The sequence below is a fragment of the Cryptotermes secundus genome, unplaced genomic scaffold, assembly GCF_002891405.2.
Source record: "Cryptotermes secundus unplaced genomic scaffold, Csec_1.0 scaffold1009, whole genome shotgun sequence".
In the NCBI taxonomy this organism is placed as follows: domain Eukaryota; kingdom Metazoa; phylum Arthropoda; class Insecta; order Blattodea; family Kalotermitidae; genus Cryptotermes; species Cryptotermes secundus.
The window spans coordinates 839,561-864,210 of NW_019744133.1; the positions used below are offsets into that span (position 1 = coordinate 839,561).

Consider the following 24,650-nt stretch of genomic DNA (forward strand, 5'->3'; position numbering starts at 1 on the left):
AGAAGTACCATCACGGATTACCTATGGATTTATTGCGGTCCGACCAATTTTCACTCTGACCCGTCAGTTTACCGTTGATGCTACCCAGCGAGGATTACCAAGTGAGTGAGTTCAGATGGTTCAGATCGTTTAGATTGACGTAGCTTATGTAACAGCGCTAAATACTTACCTGCCTCGAACACGGTTGCGGTGACGAAATGTGTCGATGATGGACTTTGGCAAACATTTATGTTATTGAAATGGCAGGGAATTTACTTATCTTTACGATAACGTTACAAAAGCTAGCATGAATATAGCCATAACATACGAGCAGATCATTGAAATTGCACGCAAGTGAAAAATCGCGCAATTTCCTGACCGCTCCTGTTCCTCCTGACCTGCCAGGTTTTCATTCCCGTTATAGGCAAAATAGAACAGGTAGTGCTAAATGGGAGTGAGTATGTTTCCTGTGAAGAAGAATATGACAAGCAAAATTCTACAGTCTCGAGTACGTATGTGACTTTTTATATCCTTATATACAGCAATTATGAACGAATAAGTTAAAGTGTGACCTTCACTTGTGAACGAAATAGATTAGTACAGAGACATGAATAGAATTTTCTTTGGCAGCTGGACTGTGTGCTTATACTGAGTTGGCATTCATTGTACCGTAAATTGTTTTTTAAATATTTACATCGCTGTGACTTGCTTATAATATGTACTTCGCTAAATTTTGATTATGTGATGTTGAAACAGGCGAGGCCAAAGAAAAACAGAGACATGAAGAAGAAGAAAAGATGTTAAATAACCAGCAACTATTTAAAAATGTCACAGCCGCACATTTTGTTTTGATAAGAGTCACGAAGTAATTATCCGTTGCCTATTCAAATGCAACTATTTCTGAACGTGAAAAACGTGTCATAAAATGACCACGTTAATGTGCAAGAGGCATTTATGAAAATGCTTATCGTATATTTTTAGACGAAGGGAGTCGTAACAAGAATTTAATCTCTAAAAAGGCGTACCGAAAATTGTTCCAAGATATAATATGTATTTCCGATAATGTAAATACACACCAAGATGGGCGTCATTGTTACTTGTTTTGAATACAAATTGATGCTCTTAAAATGGTTGCCGGCAGGGCGGAACAAGCCACAGAGGCCCCCCCAATTTTTGGAAGAAATTGTACCAAATATTATAATAAAATTTAAACGCATTTAAAAAATGTATTATATGCCGAATAGGCGAGAGCTGTCAGTAAAAATAGCCATAAATGGCATAAACCTAAATTTGTAAGAGAATTTTATGACTGAGCCCTTTGGAAAAATGGTTAACCCATTTCCCCCAGAAAAAATCCATGTGACACCCATGGCTGTAAATGTATTATAAAATCTAGATTCGATTTAAGTGATAACTATTCGAAAAAATGATTGACTTGCTATTTGATGATTAGCAATCTTCATATTCAGAAGACCTTGTTTCAGATCTCTGTGCTTTATTTTTTTTTTTTCCAAGTCCCTCCAGGCAAACACCAAAATGGTATCTTAAAGCAGCCTGTGACTGCTTCCATCTGCATCCTTTTTCTGCTTCTACAATCACAAATCATCAAACCACAAAATTGTAAGCGTACAAGTATTGCTGGATAATTTATAAGCAGAACTTCTAGTGTAATGTTTTTTATTTGTTTGTAGGTTGAACTACATGTACACTTAGATGGCTCACTGCGCCATGAAACAATATGGGAACTCGCTAAGTAAGAAATATTAATTTATGTCATCAGTAATGGCAATAATAATGTTAAAACTGTGACGCTGGTGAGAAATTAAAAATAACTCTTCTGATTGTTACTATTTTCAGACTTCAGGTGTTTCTGATTTTTGATATTCAGTGAATTAAAAATTAATATTGTCACGTGATGGGTATATGTCACGCGACAAGTAACTTCACGCCTTATTTGATATAGCGAATTTATTGTACACTCGCTCTTACACTCACACAATTCACAATTACAATTACCGCCATTGGCAGTATCACAATTACATCCGCTGCTCTCGGCGACTGCTATATTGCAACTAACTGGTTATTCTCTCTCTAGGAACTGGTTCACGAAACACACACTACTGACTGAATAGCGTTCGCTGCTCCTTATTTAGCCTCGGCACGGACAACACAGAAAACAGTTACGTGATATGTAGCGCTGTTGCCTGACGTCGTGTTTACCGATTGCCTAGCAACACTCGTTGCACGGGATTCCCTGTTGCATGACGCCGTGTTTACCGGTGTTGCTAGCAACACTGTCGAGAGTTGTCTCCTGCTGCGTAACAACTGCGGTATCCCTTGGTAACAACACAGCCGCTCCTCTGCTACGTCACAGCGGGGGAGGGGGGCGCCCACCGAGCGTTGCGTACTGGTGGAAGGAGTGGGGGTATGTGACGTCACTCAGGGAAACGCAGTGTTCACGTGACCCCCACTTCCCGTTGCGCCATCCACGTCACACTGCTCCCTTCTAAAGGTTATTCGTCCCAAACAGCCTAACGGTACATCCCCGTTCCTTTTTCTTCCCGTTGCTGTGCTCCCCAACCGCTACATCCGCTCCTTCTCTACGACCAGCTCGTCTCGAGCGGTTTCCTGCTAACGTGCCAGAAGATCCAGTTGTATCACATTCATCCTTCACTTACTCTCTTGCTCATTCACTCTCTCTGGGGAGGCCGGTGCTTCTAATTTACGGGCTTCTCCTCTGTGCTCTGCTTCTTTTTCGTTCTGGAGGGGGTCGACCCCTCCACAAGGTCCAATCCTTGTTTTGTCGTAATCCGACAGAAGATCCGGCTATTTGCTTCGCGATCTTCCTCTGAAAATCACATTGACGGTCTTCTTGCTCGTTTCTCCACTTCCCAGGTGTGATCGCTGTTCTGATCCATACCTTCGATGCAGTTCACGGTTTCCCTCTTCTTTTTCACGTACAGCGGCCGCTTGCCGCCTCGGTCCTTTGTTCCTCTTTTTCCTTCATGGTGCGTCCGTAAATTCTTCCTGAGCGGACCTACTTTCTTGGTTGCTCACTCAGTCACGGCCATGGTGCAGTTTCTCCCAATGATGTTTTCCTTCTGCCGTGCCACTTTTGCACAGTGGCTTGTCCCTCTGCGGGCTACGGCCAGTCTCTTCTCGGATCCAAACTTTTCCCGTTTCTTATCCTTCGGTTCCTGGCGGCGGTGCTCCGCGGGCCAGTTTTCGGTCCCTACGCCGTTTCTTCTTCAGTTCTCCGACCGGCATCACTGTGGCGTCTTCTATGGGCACCTCTTCTTTTTGTGCTGTCGCCTCAGGTTTCCTGTCCACTGAGGTGTTGCTAGCAACACTGTTGGGAGTTGTTTACGGCTGGGTAGTTGGATGGATGGTTATTTTTATAATCACATATTCTAATCCTATTGCTAGCATTTTCTTTAGTACTGAACATGTAATCCTCCAAGGCACACCAGTGACATTATGTCCAAATGGATGTCACAAACCATTGTAGGTAATATGCAAAAATATTAAATTACAGATGGTCAGAATTATTAAGAATATTTAATTCACTGATTAAAAAATCACACTGTAGTGTAATATCAGAATCTGACAGTTTTAAAATACAAGCAGAATAAATTGGACTGGCAGGGTAAATGATCTCAAAAGTTAAACTAAGGCTCAACTATCACTGCAATGGCAATGAAAACTGATATCTTCTAGGGTGTGACATCATGTGGTCTGGTGGATTATTACCAACATTTAGGGGAGACAAACTCTTCTACATTGAAATTGGAAGCAACACATTCCTACAAAACATCAGTAACAAACCTAGCAGATTATATGACATATCCCAGAACACAGTTATCTTCATTTCCTATTAATTGTTATGAATTAACTGTTCTTCATTCATTATAACACTGTTACAAATTTAAGTATTTAAAAATGAGAGCTATCAGCTGGATATGAATTACTGATACTGTACTTGTGACCATACCTGATCCCACTGAATAATTATGAAACTCATGAGAAATACAGTTCAGTCATGTTAAACGTTTGACAGGTTTCTTGGAGAGGGATGAACATTACAACTGACAAAGGCTTTTTTGGTGAAATGCATAACCTTGTACCTATAATATGAGCAAAAAACTTACTTTGTGCCTTTAAAGCCAAAGTAAAATTATGCCTATGCCTGAGCATTGTCTCATTCTGGCATAACATACAGGGAGATTCTTGCCTTTGTTGAGTGGTTCGTGGTGCCTGGTGTACCAGTGGCTGCAAGGCGAATACAAGTTTTGCTGATGAATCCAGAATGGTCTAAAACAAGATGTATTATCGCCACTGCTTTTCAACTTTGTTTTAGAATATAGCATTAGGAAGGCCCAGGAAAACCAGGTGGGAATGAAATTAAATGGGACACACAAGCTGCTGTTCTGTGCCAATGTTGTGAATCTGCTGGGTGATAACATAGATACCATAAAGAAAAACACACAAACTTTAATTGTCACTAGTATGGAGGTTGGTCTAGAAGTAAACGCAGGTAGAACTAAGTATATGTCGCTGTCTTTTCACCAGAATGCAGGGCAAAATCATAACATAAAGGTAGCTAACAGATGTTTTGAAAATGTGGCACAGTTCAAATATTTGTGAACTACAACAATAGATCAAAATTTGATCAGGAGGGAATTAAGAGATTTCAGTTGTGTAATGCTTGCTACCATTCAGTCCAGAGTCTTTTGTTTTCTCATCTGCTGCCTAAAAACATAAAAATTAGAATATACAAAAATATGATTTTGCCTGTGGTTCTGTATTGGTGTGAAATTTGGTCTCTGACATTAAGGGAGGAACATAGACTGAGTGTGTGTGAGAACAGGGTGATGAGGAGAGCATTTGGACCAAAGAGAGATGAAGTGACAGGAGGTTGGAGAAAACTGCAAAATGAGGAGCTTCATAACCTGTACTCTTCTCCAAGTTATAATTAGAATGATCAAGTCAAGGAGGATGAGATGGGCAGGGCACGCAGCGTAAATGGGGGAGAAGAGGAATGCATATAGGATATTGATGGGAAAGCCAAGAAGGAAAGAAACCACAGGGAAGACCAAGATGTATGTGGGCCAATATTAAAATTGACCTCAGAGAGATAGGATGAGGTGGTATGTACTGGATTGATCTGACTGAGGATGGGACCAGTGGATGGCTCTTGTGAACACAGTAATAAACTTTTGGGTTTCATCAATTGCTGGGAAGTTCTTGAGTAGCTGCACAATTGGCAGCTTTTCAAGAAGAGCTCAGCTCCATAGTTAGTTATTGGCTCACAAATAGCAGTGAGGTTGTCAGCCCTAGGCTAATGTCACACGAGCGCTGTATCATGTCCGTGAATATTCACGTACGTCATGGAGGCATACAAATATATGAGAGCAGTCACATGGCACGGACGCGAAGAATGACGTCCGTGATTCTTAGAGTCCATGCTGTGTGACTGCTCTCATATATTTGTATGCCTCCATGACATACGCAAATATTCACAGACGTAATACAGTGCTTGTGTGACATTAGCCTTGTGCACTTTCTACTCTTTACACCCAGGAAGACTCCTGGTACTCATTTCTGTTAGAGGCTGAGTTGACACCAGGAGCATAGTGTGGCTGAAAGGATTATGTCAATTGAAAAATCCAGTGACCTCATGAGGAATCAAACATGCGACCTTCTGGCTTGTAGCATAGTGTCTCAACCAACTACACTATTATGTGCTCCATTCAGCTGCTTCATACCCAGGAGCATACCTCAAAATGACCATATGGGATCCATAGCTGTTCAGATTATAGCAGTGAAGAGGAAAATCCTAAAACCACCTCAAGATATGGATTCCAACTGTCTAGTCTAGGGCCAGTTACTTTCGTGGTTGAATGTCTGAACTGTCCCAGGTCATGACTGCAGTTAAATTATTTCACAGGATGCAGGTTTGCAAGTAGTAACAAGGTTAATAGCTGACAGAAATTTCCTGATGTTTATGTTTCTTGTTCTTTCAAAAAGAACTGTAATTTCAACACAATTCTGGCACAGGGTGAAGGGGCTACATCTACCAGGAAATGGCACATTTCAAGACCTTCAGAAGGCAATGATTGTCAGGCAACCCAAAGATCTACATCAATTTCTTCAACCATTCCTCATTTCAACGCCTTGCATAGCGTATGTAACTAAACCTTATTTTATTTACAAGGTTAAGACTAGGTTTTAGGGCCATCCCCTTGTATCATTATGTTAGATTTTCATAGTCTGAAATCTGTATTCCAAAAACCACAGAGGTAATATTATGTCTAGAATTACAAAGCTGGAGTCATGGTGTAAACATTAGATGTTTCACCGTGGATGCAATTAGCAAGCTATAACTTCAACTGTCTGCTACCTGACTGTAAAAATTACAAAAATTTGTCTTTAATGAAGTATGAAACTTCAGCTATGGTCTGTATTCATATGAAAATTCTTTTATCATGTAAGAAACAACAAGATATTAACCCACTAGTTCATGAAAATATCTACAGTGAACTTTGATTATCTGTGGTAATGAAAATCGTGTGATTATTAAGCCTACTGATCATTAAACAGTGGAACACATATCTTTCCGATAAAAAAAAAGAAAGTCATGTGCAATGGTAGCAGGCCAGTGAGAAAAGCAATAAAGTCATAACACAGAAAGTTGCATCAGGGTGAGAAGATGCATAGTCCACCAAAAATCATTGTAATATATCACTGGTGTAACTGAAACAGATACAATAGAAAACATTCAAATCAATACGGAAAAAGAAAATACAAATTGGTTCTAAAATTTCCACTGCTAATCCAAAAAGCTAATAATCTTCATTGAAGATAATTGACAGTGTACTGTATAAGTATTATTCCCCCCCCCCCCAGAAGATTTCACATAAAAATACATCAACATAATATCCTTACCTTTTTGGCAGAATTTTCATTACTACTGAATGACAAAATCTATATTTCACATCAGAATGCAAATTCTGAAAATACATACAAGGAATCAGCCACATATGGAAGGTATCCACATATATATATGTGGAGTACTTAGTCATAAATAGACAGATACAGATGGGAAGTAACATTACAATCATTTCAATAATATGAGAAGACAGATTCATAAGCTGATGATATAAATTGTCCAAAAATACATGTGATCTTTCATTATGATATGACACACATATTTTATTTAGAATATGTCAAATTATGTAGGGCAGCGATTTTCTGCACAGTCACTGGTATTTTAAAGAATGTGGGGTTGTGAATATATTCATTCGTTGTAAAATATGACGTATTTTTCCAACCCTGTAAGGGATCTGCTACCATTTTACTTATTACTGAATTAATTTTCTTGTTGGTTGGCAACATATCATGTATGATAGAAATATGGTTTCTGATTGAGATACAAATTCCTTGACTTTGCTAGGCAGTTAGAGGCATCTGTTGCACAGCTTTCCTTCTAATAATCCATGCTGTAGATAATATAAATAATTTTGTGCTGCTTCTAGTGGAGATCTCTCTGCAATTGAACGCATAGCATACGAGTTCTGTGAGGACAAGGCAAGAAATGGAGTCATGTACGTGGAAGCACGTTATAGCCCGCACTTCCTTCTGGCTGAAGGTGGTCCCTCTGATATTGAAGGTGTGTCTTTGTTTGTTTGTTTAATTTGCCTCCTCCTCCTCAAGTTCCGAGTATGCTGGTGTTGGTAAAATTAAATGTTCCATAATAAAGGATATTCTCACACTCTTATCCTTGTGGAAACAGACTGTTATCATCCCAGTATTTGAAAATGGTAATGCTACTCTGATTTTACTGATTTGCACAGATGGGACCTCCAATTACATCCATGTGGTAGTGTGTTCCCATCTTATCGGAAAGAAGCAGTCCACTAGTTGTCATCCCACTATGCTAGCTGGCATTAATAATAATATGAATGGGGAAATGAACCACTTTGTATTTTAGGCAAGCCTTTGTCATGAATTTTTTGTTACACAAATTTATCTGGAACATTGATGTGAATTACTTGCTTAGACTGCAAAGCAATTGGTTTCTGCTCTGTAACAAAAATCACATCAAATATCTGCTATTCTGTATATACTAGGAATATTTCTATTTTGATTATTTTGAATGACCAGTTATTGTTAGAACTGCAACTACAGGGAAATTGATACGAAAGTCACACATCTTACAAAGGCTAACATGATTTTTTCTGTTGAAAGTGAAATTTGGAATATATAAGATAATTTATTTGCAATGAAATGTAGATTCTGTATGAACTACTGAATTCTGTACATAATTTGAAACTTCAAGAAGATAAAGTGTAGTAAAACAGTGTGAAGTGTGAGTCCATGATTTATTTCCAGACAACAGTTTATTAGCAATAGCAGTACAAATGCAGCATCCACCAAAAAGAATGCCAGGATTTCAGGCACATGTAACTTATGAATGAAAACATATATGAGGGTTCTGTTTGCAGTGTTTTATTCATCAATTCAAACTGTCTTTACCCATGAGTGGAAAAGTTCTTAGCTGTGAAACACTTCACAGTGAGTGCCATCTGTATAGCTCTGTACATCCTACCTGAAGTTCTCCTCTTGTTCTAAACATTCTCTCAGATGCCCACTGCCCTGAATGATACTGTTATGCTGACTGACATGTCCAGATGTGAGAAATTTTAACTCACCAGTGAAGGCAGTATGACTTAAGAAATTATCATGTTCCAAAACTTGTGCACACATGTGCTGCAGACTGAGATCTAAGCTGTTTGTCAAGTGGTGTAAGTTTCTGGGCGACCTGTAATTTGTATGGTTTTAGACAAAGGCTCTTCTGAAGAATTCTGTGAACAATCATTTGCACATCTGTAACAATGCACTTGCTTGGGCAATGACTTCCTGAGGCTCTGTACAGAAGCCTGCCCAACATGACCCCACGTCTTCATCAGATCTTGAAGGCAGACCAGTAGAATGTGCTTTTTCCATAATGCCAGTCTCTCTAAATTGCTTACATCACCTCATAATGCTCTTGTCATCTGGTGGCCTCAGCACCCCACCCATGCCTAAATTCACATTGAATCTAAATAATGAATTCAAATTATGCTTTTCGCAACATGATCTGTGCTTTCTGCTGTGTGGTAGACACTGTACCAATCACACAGAACATAATCAAAGCTGCTGTCCATTACCTACAGTTTGGATGCTTGCACAACTTGTGTCAGTGGAACTGTTTGAATTCATGATTGCATTGTAAGTATCAGCATTGTCATGTCTGTTTTCATTCCTGAGCTGCGGGTGTTGAAGTCCCAGCATTACTTCTGGTAGACCTGAATTATAGTCCATATTTGTAGGGACCAGTGGCGAGCTCTTGTGAACATGGTAATGAACCTACCAGTTCCATAAAATGTTGGAAAATTCTTGAGTAGCTGAATGACCATTGGCTTCTCAAGAGCAACTGAGCTCAGTGTAGTTACTTAGTTGGGATTAGGACCATCTCTGTGGTCTAGTGGTCACAGTTCTTGCCTACAGATCCAGAGGTCCCGGGTTTGATTCACAAGCTACCAGATTTTCTGAGACATACTGGGTCTGGAACGGGGTCCACTCAGCCTCGTGAGGATAATTGAGGAGCTATTTCAAGGAAATAGCGGTTCCGGCCTAGGAAACCGAAATTAATGGCTGTGGGGATTCGTTGCACTGACCACACGACACCCTCTATCTGCTTAAATTGGCACTAACTTCGCCGACAAGTGGCAGTCACTCAATCAGTATAGTTCGTTTGCGGAATAAAGCCACAGAGTTTGTTTTGTTTTTCATTCGGATTAGAAATGAATGCATACCAACAGTTATATACCAGTTTTTACCTTAATCTTGACTGTGGCCTAGTGGTAACTGATTTTTCTGTGAATGAACAAAATATTCATCTTGGGGCTTTCAAAGTCAAGAGCTACAATAGTGTTTAACCGTCACACAGAACCCTGATTGCATGACCTCTTTCTTTAAATACAAGCAATATAAAGAGACCATAGTGTACAGTTACCTCAATATTTGTTTTCAGCTTTAAGTGAAGTTGTTAAAGCAGTAAATCGCGGCTTTGCTCGAGGTAAAGCAGCATTCCACATCAAGATTCAAAGTATCTTGTGCACACTTGTTGGAACAAACAAGGCCCTGGAAGTGTTGCAACTTTGTGAAAACTTTAGAAATGATGGAGTGGTTGCCATTGACATGGCAGCCCCTCATACCACTGACACCACCAAACATAGTAAGTGTGAATAGTTTAAGTGGAAAAGAGAATAGCATATATTAATCATAAGAAGGAACTGAAAGGACAGTGATGGAATATGAATACAACATATTACTCTTTATTTTATCATGTGATCTGTCCAAGTCCGAGGCTTCTTGAACATTTTCATAACAAGCTTACTTTTTATGATGAGGAGTTGTGAGCCTCATGCCAAACCCACAAGCTGGAGGACCATCCCTTGCCGGCTGTCCGTGACTGCTTATTTAATATATTCACAGCTACCGTCCATACCTGGAATACATCAAGTTGTAAGTCTTAGGTATAATATTGTAGAGTTTTTTTTAATTTAAAATCTTGATTTTATTTATTTTTTCTTTATGTCACATCCATCATATTCTTTTGGGTGTTGCTTTGCATGGCTGCAAGGTCACAGGTGACATGCAGTGTGTGGCAATGACAGAGAATACTCTTTATGGTATGCAACTGGCTATGGGCTGGATGACTGAGAGGTCAGATTTCAAGTCCTGGTGGGGTCAAGTATTTTCACTTCTCCATGTCATCCAGACTGGCTCTGGGGTTCACCCAACCTCCTATACAATGGGTACTGGGGGCTCTTTCCCAGGGGTACAGCAGCAGGGGCGTGAAGCTGATTACTCACCTGCAGTTAGTGCTGAGGTCAAGAAAATGTGGATCTATACATCCACACCCCATGTGTCTTGAAGGCGTAGTGCTTAATTAGTTAAGCACAGGGACAACTTTACCTTTCTTTTAGTTATTAATGTAGTTTTTCCTTGAAAATTAAAATTTAAGAAATTTTAATAACTATGTAATCCGAATGGTTAACAATCGCATTAAGAAGACTTACACTCACTGCTCTGGCTAAATGTTTCAATGCCACCCTTAAACACTAGTAATATCTCAAAATGTCTTACACATGGCAAAAAATTTCTGTTACCTAAAAATGATAGCACTGCAAACCCAGCCAAATATGAACCAACAGCATATGCATATCTGTGACAGCTACAGAGGTCTCTAGTTACCTGAATGACAATAAAAAGAAGACCTGGGAAGAGAATGGGCTGAATAAAAATTCTTAGGGATATAAGGATCTAGATACTGTTGTTGGAGTTGAGGCTTCTATGATGGTGTTGTGGGTTGTAATGTTATGTATTTCGGAAACAACTTAATGTTTCAGAGGAACATGTTGCCTCCATCTTCACAGTCAAAGAGCAAGCCAAGCAATAAACTAACAGAAACAGGTGGCAAGATGGGTGAACCAATCACAGAAATTGTGGAGTGGTACAAGCCAGTCAAAGCCTTGAAGAAATTCTAAGAGAGTCAATGGAATAGTGACCTCATAGGTAATGGTCACTTTTCCACTGACTTTTGACACTTCCTCTGAGGCTTCGACTGGTTTATATCAGGCCAGATTTTCCACATGTTTCACTCAGCTTTCCACCTGCTTCTACTGGTTTATTACATGGCCTACTCTTCAGCACTGAAGACTGAGGTGCTGTTTCTCCAAAACATTAGGCTCTCTCTGACCCACATGATGTTACAAGCCACAAGGTCATGTTCTTCAAGTTATTATTGACTCAGTAGTTGTTTATCAGGCCAGTAACCATTTGTCCACCACAAGCTGATTAGATTAGCATGACATACTTAGATAAAAATTTCCAAAGATGAAGAGATCAGCTCAACTTAGTATCAAATGTTATACGCTGATGTTTAGTGGAATGAATGAATGAATATATAGGGGGGTGGGACCTTCTCGGCTCTTGCACCACGACCTACAGTGATCTATTGTGTTTCCCTTCTTGATTATCCCCTCAGCAATCCTACACTTCATGTGAAGTGCAGGATTTTGTACATGGCGGCATCAAAATAGTCACTTGGTTCCATAAAATACTGACCCAAGTGACGTAATCTTAAATAAGCTAAGTCCTCACATTCACACAGGATATGTGTCACTGTTTCGTTTTCTTCTTGAAACCTCTGACAAGTGGGACTGTTACTTGGTCCCAGTTTGAAGAGGTGTCCTTTAAGGTGACAATGTCCTGTAAGTAGTCCCACCACCCATCATAGATGGTTCCTGTTTACCTTCAACAGTTCCTTCACTCTTTTAGCAGAGGGTCCTCGTATGAGTCCCTTTGCTTGCCTGAGTCCAATCAAGGATTCCCAGTATTTCTTGTGCTTCATATTTGTCCAGTCCCTGATTGCCTGTCTGGCAACTCCTATAGAGATGCCACAGGCTGGTTCAGGTCCTATGAATGGATGTTCAGATCCAATCTTGCCCAGTTGGTCTGCTGTTTCGTTTCCAGCAATACCCTCATGCCCTGGCACCCATATCAGTTGGACCCTGTTATATTTGGCCAGTTCCATGAGAGTTTGGTGGCAATCCCAGACCAATTTTGAGTTGATCTGGTGTTTGTCAAGTGCTTTAAGTGCAGCGTGGCTGTCAGATAGAATGTAGATGTTCCTATCTAAATTCTCCATAATACATGCTTTAATGGCATATACTTCTGCCTGGAATACTGTCGTGGACTGCCCAAGGCTGAAACTAAGTTTCCTCCTCGTGCCATAGCAGAACACACCAGCTCCAGTGCCCTTATTTATCTTTCAACCATCTGTATACCAGATCAGTCCCCCTTTTCTACCGGGCCAAAACCTGTCTTCCCATTCACTCCTGTCAGGAAATCTGACTGTGAAGGGTTCATCATATACATGTCTCAGTATCATTTTGTCAGACCCCATTTGTAATATGGGCTCTTTTTTCATGTCCTGAGTTAGGTATGCATGTCCGAAACTATTGGATCTAGGTTTCCATTGATCACTGCATTGGAGACAGTAGATTCCTGCCCTGGCCTCTGCCTCCAACTGTAGTTGCAGTGGGGGGAGTCCAAGGAGTTTCTCCAGTGCAGCTGTTGGAGATGTTCGATTTGCTCCTGTGATACCCAAGCAAGCCAACCTTTGCAATTTGCTAAGTTCTGCCTCGCTTGTCTTGAGTTTAACTCTGATGTTTAGTGGAAAGAACAGTGTTTCATGCCATCCACATATGTTGTCATTTTAAGGTAACTGGCAGAAGTATGGGAGGTTCTTTTTCTGCAAAAGCATTCATCCCCAAGTACCCTTGGCATTTTGAGCAGGTAGTTTTATGGTGTGGCTTGGCAGTTACAGGGTTAAAAAACAAGGGACTCTGAATATAGCCTATTTAGATTACATGACAGCTTCTGGTTCTGTACCTTGTGACTAACATAGAAATCACTGCTACTGCAAGATTCACCCTCTTGTAAATTTTTTCAGGCATACTCTTTCATGGTAGTCAGCTGTTACCCACTTATCTGCTGGAAGGAAATGATTTAATCTAGTGTCCATAAGACAAGAAATGGTATCTTTCAAGGTGATGCAATGAATGCTATCTTGTTTTGAACTAACTCTAACTCACCTTAGCCATACAGTGAATAATAACAATTATGGATGATCTCAAGTTATATGTCAATCTAGAGGCACAAAGTCACAATCTTAAAGGTGTAGTGACTTAAGTTCAACAAATTTATTCAGATTTATTTTATGATAGATAAGTTTAAGCCAATAAAATATGAGAGAGGGAAATTAATGAAGACTAAAAGATTTACAATGGAATATGATAGGATGATTAAAGACTTATCAGAGAGGAGAACTCTTTAATTTCAATAAGATTAAAAAGATGCTAAAAGCTTATTTCCAAAGCAAAATTGATGGTATGGAATGATTCACATTAAAGGAACCCAAGATTATTAATAATAATAATAAATCACACAGTAACTTACAAATTAAAACAAAGCTTGGTGAGTACATGCCTTGGTAGATGTGGTGATAAGTGGGTTGCAGAAAATGCTGTAATTGTTTCTCTTTGCCTAGAGGCACAGGTTGATTTTTCATTCCATGTCTGTGAATGGTGCAGCCAACATGGGAGAAGGAATTGTAGTAGCTGTAGACATGACACGCCAGACAGACAGACAGATGCTGGATCAGTGTTGCTCAGCACACCATCTTGAACTGTTTATTCATAAATATGTACTGACAATTAAATGAGAAACCATACACACTAAAGTGTAGTATTAAAATTATTTTAACTTTAATTATTGATTAATTTTAAATTAATTCTCAACTAACTTCAATTTAATTTAATTTTATACCAATACAGTTCCATGCTCAAGAGTAAACAAACCAGAGGTTCACTACTAAGAAATAATCAAGAGGTTACACCATAGCTCAAGCGGTTAGTCCCTGGCTTCCCACTGCAGCGGCCCGGGTCCGATCCTGGGTCTGGTCAAGTGGGATTTGTGGTGGAGAAAGTGGCGCTGGGGCAGGTTTTCTCCGAGTACTTCGGTTTCCCCTGCCAATCTTTATTCCACCAATTGCTCCACCATCACCCTCACCTATCATCTGGGGCTGGTACAATAGGCCAGAAGTGGCCACAGTACAAGGGACTTAGTCCCGCCCCACTAGCAATAAAGAAAAAAGCAATAATCAATCATATAGTCAAATATGAAAGAAAATATGGATCCATACTGAACAAAAAATTAAGCTTCTAAGTACACAGATGCAACTGATAACACAGTAGGGTCGAAACATGTCGTGATTAACACAAATGTAAATAACCTTTATTACTACCTTTACCTGAATTGCTGTATTGATGAATAGAAATATACTCTCTTGAATGACACACAACAGGATGCAACTCATAAAGACTGTACATAGTATTGTCAAGTTTCATTTTCATCACTAAATTATTGTGTGATATATAATCATTAATCCAAGGCTTCCTCTGTGGACACCAACCGCCATTAAGGACTTAAATGCTACAAATACAATTAAAGCACTTAACAGATATGCTGTTTCTACTTGAGCATATTCATTTGGGATAGTAAAATGGTCAAATACAGAATTAATAAACTTGTTAGAATAGTACATGTTAGCACAACTGGACACTATATGCACCAGTCTGGAGCAGCCAGAGAATGTATTACTCTGCCACCAGAACATTGCAGAATGGGCATCATGGATGTCTTACAGCTCAGCACTTACCAACTTGTCATATATAATTCAGCATAAACATAGTATATTTATAGTTTTTATCATAAACACCTGATGACCAAAAGAGACTGAAACATGTAGTGTGATTGATATTAACTGAATGACTTTTTGTTTTCATTTGATCTCAATTGTTTCATTATACAATAATCAAATTCTGTTGTGTGATGGCATAAAAACGTTAATATTGTGATGTACAGACCACTTGCTAGGCAAAGACCTCAAAACAAATGACAAAACAGCCATTGCTGTGCAACAGCATGGTAAACATGCTTCTATAACAATAGAGTTACTGTTGTAAAAGGTGTTATACAACCTGTTCCTGCAACAGTTGGACTATAACAATGGAAACGTGTGTTTTCTACATGGTCCATGCTGAGGAGTAATCTTGAAGACAACTGGGGTGACCAGTTCAGATGTCAATTGTCATCTGAGTGTTGAGTTCTGCAAGAGTAATTCCTTGAAGCCTCACTGACAGCCTGGAGAACTTAAAATTGAAATACCTGTCATCATCAATAGAGAACTCAGTGATTTTGGATACATATCATATAGCAAGATGTTTCATGAATGCCTCATCATAATTATGTTTACAGTTATAGATAAGAGTACTTGATGAAATCCATACTAAGTGTTAACTGCATTTTTCATGATGACTCCTGACAACAAAGAGACTACTGATGTCAGATCCACCTATCGATAGAATTGATACTACCCGCAATCAGTAGATACAACACTCTATTGATGAACTGTGGTACCAAAATATCATGCAGCATCATTATAGTTTTATTCTACACATAGGTATCTGTTTACATTGACAGGTGAAGTGCCAGATGCAGGAATAGAGGTTGAAGCATTCAAAAAGGCAGCTACATTGGGAATCCACCGTACTGTACATGCTGGAGAATCAGGTTCAGCTGAGATGGTGAAGCGTGTGAGTGGTTCTGATTTGCTGTTTCCAACCGTGATAGTCATGTACATTTCATTCATTCCTCAAGCGTGCCGTTCACTTTTCCATTTCAACATAATCTACCATTAATTTAGTAATTTTATAGCTTAATCAGGGTTGCATGAATGATTTATACACTCAGATATTTGGAGATGAATTACGCTATCTTTTGGCAGTATGTTTTGGTACTGTTTGTAAATGTTTAAGCCTTTAAATACATGTTTCACGTTGTGTTTACTCATGATAGGGCTGATTAAATAGGTGTAGTAATCTGTAATGTTCTTTAATGCTGTCATGAAGTTTAAAGGAATTAAGTATTAAGTGAGAGCATAAATTATGCATGAAATATGACTGTGGATCCTGCACCCTTCTCAACAAGTCAGATCAAAATCACATTTTGTCAGACGCACTGACAAGAAGATAACGTGTTCCTGTTCCCAGGGCTAGTGCTGCAGTGCAGGCAAACAAAGCATCTACCTGGGGTTGGTATGATTTTAGAGGCTCCATATTTTAAAAACCTGGTTTCATTTTCATTATTTTTTTTTCAGATGAAAACTGTTTTAGGCACAATACTACCTGTGGCTGTGTATACAACCACTGCAGTTGCTAGTACTTTAATTAAGAATCAGTCACAATCTCATGTTCTCTTTCACACTCTCACCTCGTCTGGTTTATTAAGTCTGTATCTTCTGACACATATTCTGTGTGGGCGCACACGTACGTATGTGTGTATACATGCGCGCACGCATGTGTGTGTGTGTGGAAGGGACATGTGCATTCATTTACCTCAACATAAGATGACCTCCTCTCAAATTTGTCAAAAAAATATATATATATATTTGTATCAGTGTTAGAATTATCCAAGTTTGAATTTCACAAGGGACATGCATTCTGGAATCAAATAAACATAACTGTACTAAAAAAACTGTATAAATACTATTACACTGACATATGTATATGTAGCACGCTCTATGAATACAGAAGAACAAAAAGACAGTAATCATACTGAATAAACTGAAGTAAAACAAACAGACAAAGAGATACAAATTCATATTGCACAGATCAGTCCATATTCAAGACCAATCACCACTTTCTTCATCACTCAAGGAGTTTATTGCAGTATCATCATCCTCCCACTGGATGTCGTTTCATCCATACTGTCTGATACACTATACTTCTTGACACTCCTTGGGCAGTTGACTCAGATAATATGCCTTCCCTCACAATCTTCATCCACTCACTAGCAATGTCTTACAAGGTTTCTTGATCTTCCATAGTCACATGGTCACCCATGACTTAAAGAGAACTTCTTACCCTGTAACCAGCTACATGTCAGGTTAGGGCCCCAAGATAAGAAACTGAGGATGCAATAATCTGTTGCCCTGTTCAGGGCTATCATGCGCCTCAGCACATGGTGACACACAAATATGCAGAAGATATGAAGATTAAAGGTAAAGCTATCCCTGTAACAGGCCACAAAGGCCCATAGGGTTGTGAGACGTCAAGGGTCCCACATTATCTAGACAATTGGCTCAAAGATGGCAGTGAGGTTGTCAGCTTTACACACCAGCTGCTCTTTACCTCCCAGGAAGATTCCTGGTACTCATTTCTGTTAGAGGCTGAGTCAACTCCAGAGCCATAGTGCAGCTGGAAGGATTAGGTCAATTTAAAAAATCCAATGGCCTCACTGGGAATCAAATCTGTGACCTTCCAGCTTGTAGCATAGTGCCTGAACCAACTATGCTACCACATGCCCCTGGTCGATTGAAGATTAGCAGGAGAAAACACAATAAACTGCGGGGAAAACTTATTCTAGTGCCACTTTGTTCACAACAAATATTACGTGAAATCATCTAACATTTAAGTCGAGGCTCTGCAGTGAGAAGCCAGCCCCCTCACTGCCTGAGACATGACATGACCCACCCATATCATGGTATTCTGCTTTTGCCCTCACTCTAGTAAATGTGGACTTAATACATACATACATGAAAGTTCTGACCACTTGAACATCAGCAGTCCCAGCTGTTTCCAGCATTGCACACTGCAAGTCTTGGTTTCACATATTAGAATTATGTGCAAACAACTTCCTTGACCTTGAAATTAAAGAGAAAGAATGCTAGGAAACAGAAGCATTACTCGTCTTAATATATAATCCAAAGCATACTATAGGTGACATAACATTGATTTCAGCACAGCATTTTCTAAGCTAGTGAATGTAATGCCACTCTGTCTTCAGATGCCAAAGTATGAAGAAAACTTAATTTTATATTTGGATAAATGCAGTAAGTTTTCTCTTTAACTTTTGACGTATTTTGTTCAAGTTTCGTCATTCTTTGTCTCATGTTGATTAATGTGAAATCTTTCTTTAACAGGCAATAGAAATATATAAAGCAGAGAGAATAGGACATGGTTACCATGTTCTGGAAGATGATGAAGTGTATCAAACAATTCTTCAGGATCATATTCATCTTGAGAACTGCCCATGGTCCAGTTATCTCACTGGCAGTGTTCCACTTTCCACTCCTAAACACCCAGTTGTCCAGTAAGTATATGTGGAAAATGGTGTTTACTGTGTATAATCTTTTCCTTAGGCAATACAGGATTTATTTTGTGTAAATGGTGGAGTTGGGACAACTCAGTCAGTATAGCAATGGGCTAGGATGGCCAGGGTTTCATTCCTGGTAGGGGTAAGATTTATCTCTTCTCCACAGCATCAAGCCCAGCTCTGCAACCCACCCTGCCTCTTATCCAATGGGTACCGTGGGTTCTTTCACCAGAGGTAATTCACCCAGGGTGCGAAGCTGACAGCTCATCTCCATCTAGTGCCATATGTCTTCATGGCCTGGTGCTTAATTAATCAATTAAGCACAGGGACAACTTTGCTTTTTTTAAACCAAAAGAAAATGATTTTTATTGTTTGTTTCTTCACAGTACACTTGATTTTTATTTATAATGAAAACACTGGGAGCCTTCTTGATTTGTATTGCATTCCAATACAAATACTTAGGCCCATCTGTGTGATTCTAGAGGAGGAATGATTGTTACATATGGCTTCCTGATACTGCAGGCATATTAATGCTTTGTTCTGTGCTGGAGCACTTCTAAACTTAAATAAGTGCACTGGAGTGAAGCATTATGCCACCTCACCAGGACTGTCCTCAGGAGACACAACACACATACAGGAATCAGAAGACTCAAATTCTCTTCCTCTCTTAGAGGAAAATATTTTTCACTTGCACTAAAATACACCACATAGAACTCTCATCCAATCAAGTGTCAAGTGAGAGGCGTATCTCTGACTGATGACCGAAGATGTGGTATTGCTCCGTTTGGCTGAGCCTGATATAGTAGAAATCCTGAAGGCTGTGGCGATAAATGGGTACAGAAAGGGCTGGAGCAACAGCACAGGCAAACAAAGCAGTGACTCGAAGTGGCGCATTTTACAAACCATTTGTTTTTCCTTTTCATATAATGAAAACTAATTTCTGCTGTGTTTTGTTCATACCATTAATTGGTGATGATCAAAACATGTTAATGCAACAATTTAAATGATTATGATATGAGGGATGGTTTAAATCACAGTGCTTGGAAACTTCTTGTTATTAAATGTGATGAAGTTCTAAGAAAGCTGATCCCTTTTGTAATTTGGGGGGGGGGGGGATTTAGGATTGTGCTGGCCCTGAGCTGGAGCAGCTGTAGAATATGACAAGCAGTGAAAACCAAAAGTACCCACTGACACAAATTCAACACATTGAACCAAGGCCATGTGGCGAGACACCAGTGCCTGACTACCAGAATTATGGCATCTGTTTTTCTGACAGGTCACATCTCCCAGAACAGAGCTCATTGTGCAGTTTTTCTGCCTTTGACATTTCACGAAGCAATACGCTGTCTGTGTGGCTTTATTTCATGTCCATATAAATATCAATATTTATCTAATAATTTTGTATCTGATAACAGGTTTGCAGAAGATGGAGCCAACTTTTCTATCAGTACAGATGATCCAATGGTCACTGGTAAGGAGCTTCAGGGTGACTATGACCTTGCAAACAACTGCTGGGGGCTAACTGAAGCCCACTTTCTCAGAGCTGTAAGTAATATTTTAAATTCAGTCTTTCCTTTTAGACTCCTGTGGACAGAGATCAATGTTTTATTCCCTCTGTTGTGAAGGATCCAGTATTTTGAACTTTTGGCTGGAAGTAGTAATTTTCATTTTAGTACGCTTCATGCTCATGTGTAAATCTTTCAATATTCAAAACTTGATTCATATCAGTGTTTATATCATCATCGTAGAACCTTTTATCACAATGTCAAAGTCATATACTCATCATCTTTATTAATTATCACCTGTTTTTCTCTTCCGTAACAGTTACTGGAACACTGTAAGTTCAAAAATAAAGGTCATCAACAGCAGTGATAGTTTCCAAAATAACTTATTACAAAAAGATTTCTGACAGTGATAATATAAATAACACATATAGCCAGATCCCTTGGTATGGCTTACTGCAGAAGAAGAAGCTGAAAATATCAGTTTTACTCGACTTGGTTATATAACTGTATTAAACATTAGAGATAAATTGTTGCAAAGCATCACTGCTTTTCCTGCAGTGAATCATGAGCATTCCAAGCCATACTTCAATAAATTATTAGAAATTCAGCAGAATGTTTACCTGTGAAACTATCAAGTTCATTTGCAGGGTTCTGATTAAATTGGAGAGTAATACTGATTATACTCACAGCTCAACCAGCCAAAGAATTCTCACGGGCAATAGGGATAAGAATTGGTAGGAGGGACAGGCCTGTTACTTCACTGTACCATCCTATCTAGCCTGCTGGCACCCATTACCTAATGCTAGCATACAATGAGTAATCAAGCCAATAGGAGTGGAAGAGTGGGAGTAGAGTAAGGTAGGGTAGGGTAGGTAGAGTGAACAGTTGCCTGAAGATGGCCAAGTAAGGTTGAAACATGTAGCAATTTATGTGAGTTTAATGCTATTTTAAATTAAAGACAGATTGTGAAGAGTTTTAAGTTGCATTAAGGATTGAGGTAAATGAATGAGTGCTACATCAATGTAAAAAGATGCTCAAATATAATAAAAGTACCACCTGTAGCCATGCTTTTTGTTTTCTTTGCTTTAGAGATATTTGTAACCTGGGGAATAATTTATGGAAACCTTGTACCCTACCACAAAAACAAATACTGGAGTACTGGATGTTGAATCCACCATGAAAATTGAGTTTTAATTGTGTAGTCTTGTGTTTGCAAACAGAATATGAATGCTGCCCGATCCTGTTTTCTACCAAAAGCAGAGAAACAAGAGCTAATTGGTGAACTCATGAAAGTGTATGGATTGGATGAAGAGGGCACTTCCCATTGAATGAAGCCTGATGAACTGCAGATGGAAGGATGCTGAACACTAGTAATGTGTTCTTAAAGGGATGTATGATGTTGTGTATTTTTAGTACTATAGATGAGTTTTGTTTTTCCTGTCAAACACAATATACCAAACAACATGCTCACATTTCACCGTGCATAACCGAGTTTATTGGTTTGTTAATGTATCACCTGATGATGGATACATATATGAGGCATAATTCAGTAGTAAAGGTTTGTTAATGTCTCACCTGATGATGGATCCACATATGAGGAATAATTCAATAGTAAACAGTTTGTTAATGTATCACCTGATGATGGTTCCATAAGCCGAAACATGTCGCAACACTATATGGCCAATAAACTCATATATGCTAGTAATATTAATCAACCAATAGCATTAGGTGCTACTATAAATGAATTGGGTTAGTTTTGAAAAGGAGAATATCCAATGGCTATAATACAGACATGTTACCAAGTATTTTCTAAATGAGTTGGATCCATTCTTGTTGATATTTTGGGTGGCAACACAACATTTGCACAAAGTCCTCCCCTCCCAAATGGTATCATCTTCAAAGTCATAAGATGAAACCAGAGAGCGGGGGAAGCAGGGAACATAAAGCATGTTCTAAAAGTTATTATGTGTTGCCCTCTACAACATGAGTGAAAGCTGCCTTTCTTCATGCAGGTTCTTCTTAAAATAACCTGTACTAAAAGTACAATTTTATTATGAATACACAATCCAATTGACAAAAAGTCACCAAAGATGCCCAGGAACTTAACCAAAATCATGAAATCGCTTTTTTTATTATGGGAGTCTTCTTAATATATAATCATATCAATCAGCATATATATTCCCCCCATCATGCAGTCTTGTTAAATCTTATGAACATATATTCCCCTTCACCAAAAAAAAAGAGTTGCTTACTGAGACAAGTTTTATGTTAAGCAATGTTTCCACCACCTAACTCTCGTGTGTGCTTGCATGTTTGGGGAGGAGGCAATCTTGACACTTGTAGACACTAATTTATGGCTGATTTTTAGATTTGAAACAGAAACGATTTTTAAAGATTTTTTAAGGTCACATAATTGTCAAACTTTTTAAAAAGATGGTGGAACAGAAACTGCAAATTTTTATTTTTCTTTATCTTTCTACCCTGTAGTTGGCATAACAGAAAATAAGACAACATCGACATTAACTATGAATAGGGCAGCTGCAATATTTTCTGAAACAGAAAACCATCAACATTCTATGCGGTGTATCCCCAAAATCCAGTCATACATAAGGTGAAAATAGCTGACCATAGGTACTGCCAGCATACTAATGCCACTTTTACAAAGTAATAGAAACTGAATGGGTGACAATATTTTTCAAGCTCTGATTATTAATATGAAACTGTGAAATTTATAGAACTTAAGAAACTGTACTTACAATTTAGGGCATGACATAGAAGTTACGACATGTGATTGCAGATGTGTAAAATGTTACTCAGATTTATATATTTTTATACTTGTCTTGAATATACATTTTTATACATAAAAGCTAATAATAATGTTGTACAGGACTTAAAAAATCGAACATACTACAGACAGAAACGTCATAGGAACCTGACTACCTACAAGCTCTTTCTTCATGAACAATTGCCTGTTAATTCCCATATTCACTGCCAATATTACAACTGACTCTCAGGAGACATCTGTTCTATTCTTTACTGTCACTGACACCATGCGGTGATCATTTTATGCATTACAATGCATATGATTTCCTAGCAATTAAATGGCTGTGGATGTGATTGTTTATGTATTAATAATGAACTGTGTACGCTTGTACAGCAATCAGACCAAAGGAGATAAGAGTGAGGAAAGATACTTTGTGATGGAAGCAATACTGTGATACAAGGCCCACATTTCTTTTAGTCAGGGTACTGCAGTATATTTTTTTAACCAACAGCTACAAATTTTCATACTATTATATAGAAAATTTAGATGTGTAAATGAATTCAAGGCAGTCTAGTAAATGTAAAATGATTGGATACCTTATTTTATTATATTATACATATATTGTTTTAATTATGTTTCTTATTAAATGTACATGATAATAGATGTTTTTAATTATGTCCCTTACAGTAAAGCTCAAGTTATGAGAATGTAGTACCAAAGGATTCATGTTCATTAGATGCATTCTGACTTGCTGTAACAGTATGTTTCTGAAATACACTGTGTATGTGAAATATACAAGACAAATACCTAATCAAAATATGCAGAATGTTTTCCACTAGCCAGAACTAATGATGTAACAATATACCTAATCTGACCTGCCATCAGCTTGATTTTCTTCTGTATACTGCACTGATTTATAACAAACTTTCACTTGTTAGAGTGCATATTTTTTAGTTGCGCACATCTATTGTACCTTCTACATGAAATAAAAATGTTGATTTCTCATTAAGGTGTCTGTGGTTTGCCATCTAGTATTTCCTTTTATATTCACTTTAAGTCAATTACTGACATAACTCTGCTGAGTCGACCTCAGGGCCATAGTGCGGCTGGAAGGATCCGGCTACCATATCTGTCACACATCATGACAAGACATTATATTTCAATTTCAGAACTCTGTAGCTAGACTGTGCATGTAGGTATCTCCTGCAGTTCCTTGGACATATGAAGATCATTTGCTAAATATTTCCTTACTGAGAGATTTTGCAAACTGTCAGTGTACCACTAAATATGGTGGGGCTGGAAGGTAAACAGGCATTTACTAGCAGTGGAACTGTTAAGAAAACTAAGCTTCAAATGTTATTAATATGTTTCCCTGTCTCCTGAGGTTCATCTTATGATACTCATGCTTTTCTATATTAATCACTTAATCCGCTTTCACAGATTTCACTTTTTTTTAAGAAAACATACTCCACTTGCTAGTGAAGTTTTAATATGCAAATGACTCAAATTACTGAGTTTAAGGGGAAAGCACGTTGTGTATTTACTAATAATAACTTTTTCTTGGGGGGGGGGGG

General features: G+C 38.6%; 1 protein-coding gene across 3 annotated transcripts; it reads left to right on the top strand.

The window, feature by feature from the left end:
- Nucleotides 1–28: 28 nt before the first annotated feature.
- Nucleotides 29–24,081, top strand: LOC111874561 (adenosine deaminase). Of its 3 annotated transcripts, none has more exons than XM_023870155.1 (9): nt 29–101; nt 1,671–1,732; nt 6,037–6,162; nt 7,515–7,648; nt 10,055–10,258; nt 16,135–16,247; nt 18,635–18,804; nt 20,223–20,352; nt 21,533–24,081. In XM_023870155.1, the coding sequence occupies exons 1-9, from the start codon at nt 78–80 to the stop codon at nt 21,638–21,640; spliced, it is 1,071 nt and encodes a 356-aa protein (XP_023725923.1). In that variant the 5' UTR covers nt 29–77; the 3' UTR covers nt 21,641–24,081. The 3 variants fall into 3 exon arrangements, with proteins under 3 accessions (XP_023725923.1, XP_023725922.1, XP_023725924.1); XM_023870154.2 differs by lacking the exon at nt 29–101 and adding an exon at nt 157–487; XM_023870156.2 differs by lacking the exons at nt 29–101; nt 1,671–1,732 and adding an exon at nt 157–487.
- The last annotated feature ends 569 nt before the right edge of the window (nt 24,082–24,650 follow it).